The following is a 7348-nucleotide window of genomic DNA, read 5'->3' on the forward strand; positions in this document are numbered from 1 at the left end:
TAAAATCACGAAAAACTGCAGGGAGAGAGGCACCGAGACGTTAACGAAGCCAAGACCGCTCTGAGGAGTGCCCGGATCCCACCCACTTCCCACCCCCACAGCCCCAGGACCCGCCTCCCTCGCCCGAGCAGGCCCGGAAGTCACTGCGACAGGTAAGAGAACGGAACAGGAAGTCCCGCCCTCCTGGAACAGCGAACGGTAGCCCGTAAGGTTCATTCCAAGGCCAGCGCGTTCGCCGCGTGAATTGTTTCCTTGAGGGGGCGGGGTTCTACGACGCTTGAGCTCCAGCGGGCGAGGCGGCAGTGCGCCGCCAGTCTTCGGCATCGCGTCCTTCTTTCTCGGTTGTTGGGCTGCGTGCCTCTCCTCCAGTCGGCGCCGAAGGGAGCCTGGTTCTGGGCGGCCGGAGAGGTGGGCTTGCTGGCGGGGCTGGCGGGGCTGGCGGGGCTGACGGGGCTGGCGGGGCGGGCCGGGGAGGGTATGGACCCCGGAGGTCGCTGACTTTCTGCGAGCCTCGGGCTCCTCTTCTGCAAGACGCAGCAGCACTCCGTGTCCTGCCTGGTGATTTTGCCCTCGTGCATTTATTTGTATAGCACTTTGGTTCGAACAGCAATCTCGTAAAATGGGCACCGCTCCCCTGTTTTACCGAAGGGGAAACAGGCTCGAGAGAATAAGTGAAGTGTCTTAAGTGGCAGACCGTGTGAGAGCCGTAATTCTAACTCCGGCTTTCTTTTTTTTTTTTTTTTTTTTTGCGGTACGCGGGCCTCTCACAGCTGTGGCCTCTCCCGTTGCGGAGCGCAGGCTCCGGACGCGCAGGCTCAGCGGCCATGGCTCACGGGCCCAGCCGCTCCGCGGCAAGTGGGATCTTCCCGGACCGGGGAACGAACCTGCGTCCCCTGCATCGGCAGGCGGACTCTCAACCACTGCGCCCCCAGGGAAGCCCCTAACTCCGGCTTTCTGAGACCAAGCTGCCACTCCAGCAATGGAGCAAATTACCTGGTGTAAGGGATAAGCGTCAAAAGCGAGTGCTCTTACGATACCGTTAATATAATAGAACTGATTGGTTTTAGTCACATCATTAAAAAGCGGAGGCATAACTTTAAAAAAAGAGGGGTTTGGAGGGAACAACAGTATTTTTTCTTTGGCTTACCTAATTGCAAGTTCCTTGCTAATATCACGTGTTTTGGTTGGCAGCTTGAGCCCACTAGGAATGGCAGCCCCATCTATGAAAGAAAGGCAGGCTTGCTGGGGAGCCCGGGATGAGTACTGGAAGTGTTTAGATGAGAACACAGAGGACGCTTCTCGGTGCAAGAAGTTAAGAAGCTCATTTGAATCAAGCTGTCCCCAACAGTGGGTAAGTCACACTGGGACGTGTTTCTGTTTGCTGTCAAAATACATAGAGCTTACGATGAGTGGTGGGCTATGAAATGAGGCACCGTTTGAGGCATGTCAAATGAGCGGTTTCTGTGAGCAGCAGAGAAAACCTTGTCTCGTAATCCAGGCTTGTTTTATGTACATAGCAGGCACACCTTTGGAAAATGTCACCTGACACTTTAAAGATGATTGAAAAGCAAAACATATGCACACTAACCAAAAAATTCCAGCCTTCTAAATTGGTAGATTTCTCCTGGATCTTCTGAGGGGATAGTATTTACTCTTGGGCAAGAGTTGGCAAATTCATTGGCCTAGAGCTGCTATCAGAAATAAAGCATTCCCAGTTGCCTGCCCCAAATCATATGGTCATATACCCAAAATGCAAATACAAAGGAGTTTAGAAAGTGGAAGAAACTAAATGATCATATGGTGGATTCTGCCACCAGCTGCTCCAAGTGCCTCGCCGACACGGGCTCTTGCTCTGTATTGCCAGTCCTTAGAATGGGAGGGGTTGGAAAAGGGAACTAACATCACTGGGCTCAGTAAGTGCCCCGGTGTGAGTGCCTGATGCTCCTTCATCAGTACCCTTTGAGATGGGTGGTGTTGCCGTCAATTTCCAGAGGAGGCGACTGAAGCCCAGAGCATTGAAATAACTTGCTTTTTCACTATTGGGGCTGGAGAATGGGATGCTCGGAATTGAGATTACGGCAGGGCTGTGTTTGTTGGTAAGGACGAGGCCTAGGCTTTGATCCTGGCAGTAAGGTAGGTTGGAGGACAAGATCATTGAAGAAAGAGGCCAAGGACCTGAGAGGCCAGGGTCTGGCAGTATCAACCACTTGGATACTGAACCACCCAAGAGTTATGACATGAACATTGTTAGAGAAACTGACAGTAACCTACAAAGTTATAGATTACGCCAACAAAGAAGGGAGCAGTAGAGCAAAGCAATCAGAATAACTGCTGCCGCATCTGACAGTGACAGCTGTGCTCCCAGGGAAAACCGTTTTCATCTGCAGACTATTCTTAGTCTGTAACTGAGCTCCCTTTCCCAACCTGCGCCCTCAGCCCTTTGCTCCCTTTTCACCTGTGCTCTCTACTCAGGAGTCGTACCCCGTGGCCATAGAATAAAAGCAAACGATATTTACAGAGATTTGTGTGAGAAGGTGGGGAAGGAGACAGAGGGAGAAGTGATGGGAGTATTCTCTGAGTGCATTCTGTGTGAGAAATTGTGTTTTCATTAGCTTTAATTATCATTCAGTCTTGTGAGGTACTCTTGTATCTCTTTTATGTAATAGAAACTAAGGCTCAGAAGGGTGAAATGATTTGTTCAAGATCGGCTAACCAGCAAAGTAGTAGAGAGGGGATTTGAAAGTAGGTCTCTCTGATTGCACAGTTTGGATTCTTTTACTTAGCTGAAGCCACAGCCAGAGAATAAAGGTAAAAATAAAACCACCAAATAGAGATTCACAATGAATACTTCTATGATAAAACACTAAAAATAAAAATTTCTTACATAATAAATATTCCATAAAACTGTGCTGTCACAAAACCAGATTACTCTTCTCTGCCCCTTTGCTTATCCCTTTTATAGCGCTCATCAGTCGGCCTTGCATAATGGCCTGATTTAAAGCCTCCTATTGGTTCGTAGCTTAGGAAGAAGCAGGGATCATATCTGTCATTGTAACATCATCCAACACAGTCTTCCACAAATAGAGCAACCGGACAGCCAAGATACTTGATCCTAACATCAATTTCAGATACTGTCTTTTCCCTGTGAACCTTTGAAATGTCTCAGAAATTCCAGTATTTTGGCATTCATGCTACTATCCTGCATCTCATCTAATGGCTTAGAGGACACTAGCATTATACATACACAGTGCTTCTCAAGAATTGCTTGTTGGTTTATTAGCCTTTTGGACATTAGCCTCTTCGAGGTGCCACATGTCGAGGGTCCTCAGCTGTTAACTGAATGGAAAAGACTATGGAGCAGAGCTTTTCAAGCAGAGAGTACGGTGTATGCAAAGGCATGGAAGCAAGACGCATGAGAAATCAGCACATTCAGGAAATGGGGTATCTCTGGACAGGTAGCATTTCAGGGACTGGTGGTAAACCCAGAAGATAGACAGATGGACAGAGATTAAGCCATGAATGACCTGATTTGTCTTACTGAGGAGTTTGGATGTTGACCTTGAAGGCAATAGGGATACCTTGAAAGACCTTTAAACAAGCAGTGCCGTGATCAAATTGGAATTTCAAAAAGATTATTCTGGGCAGTGGTGTGATGGATGGATGAAGGAGGGTAGAGAAACCAGTTAAAGAGCTATTAAAACAATCCAAGTAAGGAATGATGTAGGCTTGTACTGTCGCGATCAAGAGGGGGAAAGAGATCGGAGCATTTGGGTGGACGGTGACGCGGTCACTGAAATAGGTGACAGGGGGAGAAACATGTCTGGAGAGGAGCTGAGTTCTGGACAAGTTGGGACTGAAGTATAAGTAGGACCACTAAATGGCATTGTCATTTAGGCAGTTGGAGATGTGACAAGAGATGCAAAGATCTATTGATTTGCCACAAAAACGTTAAGAGCATTCTCCACTTCTTCATCTGGTGCCCTTTACATATAACACCCGTCCCAGCTCAGTCAGCCTAAGGACACCAGGGGTGTGGAGTCTGACAGTGAGATTTATTAACGTGCTCTAACCAGGGAGCCCCACGCACTGGAGCTGCTGTGGGCGTTTCACCAGCCAAGGGAAAGGAGCTATCAGAGGGTTTGGGGAAGGGTGGAGCTTAGGTGAAACTGAAATGAAGTGGTGCTCTGATGGGCTCAGAGCAAAGCAGGGCTGTGTATAAGCAGATCGTCAACTCTGGACTGAGAAGTGGACCCAGGGTCTTATTTTCCACAAAGAAAAATGCTTCCATGTCGTCAGGCTCAGAAATCCTTATGTGAAGTCCTGCACCTGAGTTGGAAATCAAGACTGCTTCTTTTCGTCAAAGTGCCTATCAGATCCCCCCCAGGCAAAAGTGGGGTGTTTCATTCTTACCGAAAAAACTTCAAAGAGCAAATTTCTGATAGTTTGATTTTAGAGAACAGAGTTTCTTGGTGAATAAGAAAGCAGTAGGGACTTCCCTGGTGGCGCAGTGGTTAAGAATCCACCTGCCAATGCAGGGGACACAGGTTCCAGCCCTGGTCCGGGAAGATCCCACATGCCGCGGACCAACTAAGCCCGTGTGCCACAACTACTGAGCCTGCGCTCTAGAGTCCACAAGCCACAACTACTGAGCCTGCGTGCCGCAGCTCCTAAAGCCCGCACGCCTAGAGCCTGTGCTCCACAACAAGAGAAGTCACCGCAATGAGAAGCCCGTGCACCGCAACGAAGAGTAGCCCCTGCTCGCTGCAGCTAGAGAAAGCCCGCGCGCAGCAACGAAGACCCAACACGGCCCCCCCCCCCCAAAAAAGCATTACTCACTCAAAGGGGTCTCTTAGGACAGTGGCTGTGGTGTGTCCTACAGAGGAATGTTAACTTTGTAGCTGGCTTTATCTGAGTCTCTTATCCCAGCTTGAGACAGGGCAGGCACAGTTTTACATTCTTAACTCAGGCTCTACTGAAATATTTAAGAATTAAATCCTAAGAAAAGCTTTTCTGTTCTGACAGTGAAAACGTGTGTGGTATCATGCCTTTGTCTTGTCTGCAAAGCAGCTCAGGTGCAGATGCTGTGGGGATTTGGTGGTTGGCCTTGATTTTCTACTTCTGTGATTTTACTGTTTCAGGATATAGGGCCTTAAGATACTCCAAATTCCCTATGGAAAGAGGAGGATGTAAATAGAAATAATAAAATGAAATATTTAGTGTATTAAAGTTTTACAATCAGTTTACTTATTCACAGTTCATGAATATAATTTTTAACTATGTGTCTATCTCCTTAAAGGTATGTTCCAGATAAGATAAACTTAATACAAATATGATTGCTGGTGAATTGAAAAACTTGTTGAACTTACAGTGGACAGGAAAAACTTGTACAATGTCTTTAAATCATGAAGTCTTTTTTTTTTCTTAACATCTTTATTGGAGTATAATTGCTTTACAACGGTGTGTTAGTTTCTGCTTTACAGCAAAATGAATCAGTTATATATATACATATGTTTCCATATCTCTTCCCGCTTGCGTCTCCCTCCCTCCCACCCTCCCTATCCCACCCCTCCAGGCGATCACAAAGCACCGAGCTTATCTCCCTGTGCTATGCCGCTGCTTCCCACTAGCTCTCTGCCTTACCTTTGGTAGCACATATATATCCATGCCTCTCTCTCGCTTGGTCACAGCTTACCCTTCCCCCTCCCCATATCCTCAAGTCCATTCTCTAGTAGGTCTGTGTCTTTATTCCTGTCTTACCCCTAGGTTCTTCATGACATTTTTTTCCTTAAATTCCATATATATGTGTTAGCGTACGGAATTTGTCTCTCTCTTTCTGACTTATTTCACTCTGTATGACAGACTCTAGGTCTATCCACCTCATGACAAATAGCTCAATTTCATTACTATTTATGGCTGAGTAATATTCCATTGTATATATGTGCCACATCTTCTTTATCCATTCATCCGATGATGGGCACTTAGGTTGTTTCCATCTCCGGGCTATTGTAAATAGAGCTGCAATAAACATTTTGATACACGACTCTTTTTGAATTTTGGTTTTCTCAGGGTATATGCCCAGTAGGGGGATTGCTGGGTCATATGGTAGTTCTATTTGTAGTTTCTTAAGGAACCTCATACTGTTCTCCATAGTGGCTTTATCAATTTACATTCCCACCAACAGTGCAAGAGGGTTCCCTTTTCTCCACACCCTCTCCAGCATTTATTGTTTCTAGATTTTTTGACGACGGCCATTCTGATTCGTGTGAGATAATATCTCATTGTAGTTTTGATTTGCATTTCTCTAATGATTAGTGATGTTGCGCATTCTTTCATGTGTTTGTTGGCAGTCTGTATATCTTCTTTGGAGAAATGTCTATTTAGGTCTTCTGCCCATTTTTGGATTGGGTTGTTTGTTTTTTTGTTATTGAGCTGCATGAGCTGCTTGTAAATTCTGGAAATTAACCACTTCTCAGTAGCTTCATTTGCAAATATTTTCTCCTATTCTGAGGGTTGTCTTTTGGTCTTGTTTATGGTTTCCTTTGCTGTGCAAAAGCTTTGAAGTTTCATTAGGTCCCATTTGTTTATTTTTGTTTTTATTGCCATTACTCTCGGAGGTGGGTCAGAAAGGATCTTGCTGTGATTTATGTCATAGAGTGTCCTGCCTATGTTTTCCTGTAAGAGTTTGATAGTTTCTGGCCTTAAATTTAGGCCTTTAATCCATTTTGAGCTTATTTTTGTGTATGGTGTTAGGGAGTGACCTAATTTCATACTTAAACATGTACCTGTCGAGTTTTCCCAACACCACTTATTGAAGAGGCTGTCCTTTCTCCAGTGTACATTCTGCCACCTTTATCAAAGATAAGATGACCATATGTGCGTGGGTTTATCTCTGGGCTTTCTATCCTGTTCCATTGATCTTTCTGTTTTTGTGCCACTACCATACTGTCTTGATTACTGTAGCTTTGTAGTATAGTCTGAAGTCAGGGAGCCTGATTCCTCCAGCTCCTTTTTTCGTTCTCAAGATTGCTTTGGCTATTCGGGGTCTTTTGTGTTTCCATACAAATCGTGAAATTTTTTGTTCTAGTTCTGTGAAAAATGCCAGTGGTAGTTTGATAGGGATTGCATTGAATCTGTAGATTGCTTTGGGTAGTAGAGTCATTTTCACAATGTTGATTCTTCCAATCCAAGAACATGGTATATCTCTCCATCTATTTGTATCATCTTTAATTTCTTTCTTGAGTGTCTTATAATTTCCTGCATACAGGTCTTTTGTCTCCTTAGGTAGGTTTATTCCTAGATACTTTATTCTTTTTGTTGCAATGGTAAATGGGAGTGTTTTCTTGAGTTC

General features: G+C 45.4%; 1 protein-coding gene across 2 annotated transcripts in view; it reads left to right on the forward strand.

Annotated features, from left to right (window-relative positions):
• Positions 1-260: 260 nt before the first annotated feature.
• The window catches only part of COA6 (cytochrome c oxidase assembly factor 6), a 10806-nt gene continuing 3718 nt past the window's right edge, over positions 261-7348 (forward strand). Inside the window, exons 1-2 of one of the 2 annotated variants that reach the window (XM_027094101.1) lie at positions 261-408; positions 1192-1351. In XM_027094101.1, coding sequence (XP_026949902.1) covers positions 1208-1351 — 144 coding nt within the window. In that variant the 5' untranslated portion in view covers positions 261-408; positions 1192-1207. Of the gene's footprint in view, positions 409-899; positions 999-1191; positions 1352-7348 lie in introns of those variants that run through there. The other variant, XM_027094100.1, reaches the window with a different exon arrangement.

The sequence above is a fragment of the Aethalodelphis obliquidens genome, unplaced genomic scaffold (assembly GCF_003676395.1).
Source record: "Aethalodelphis obliquidens isolate GAN/ISIS:26980383/991018 unplaced genomic scaffold, ASM367639v1 scaffold87, whole genome shotgun sequence".
NCBI lineage: Eukaryota > Metazoa > Chordata > Mammalia > Artiodactyla > Delphinidae > Aethalodelphis > Aethalodelphis obliquidens.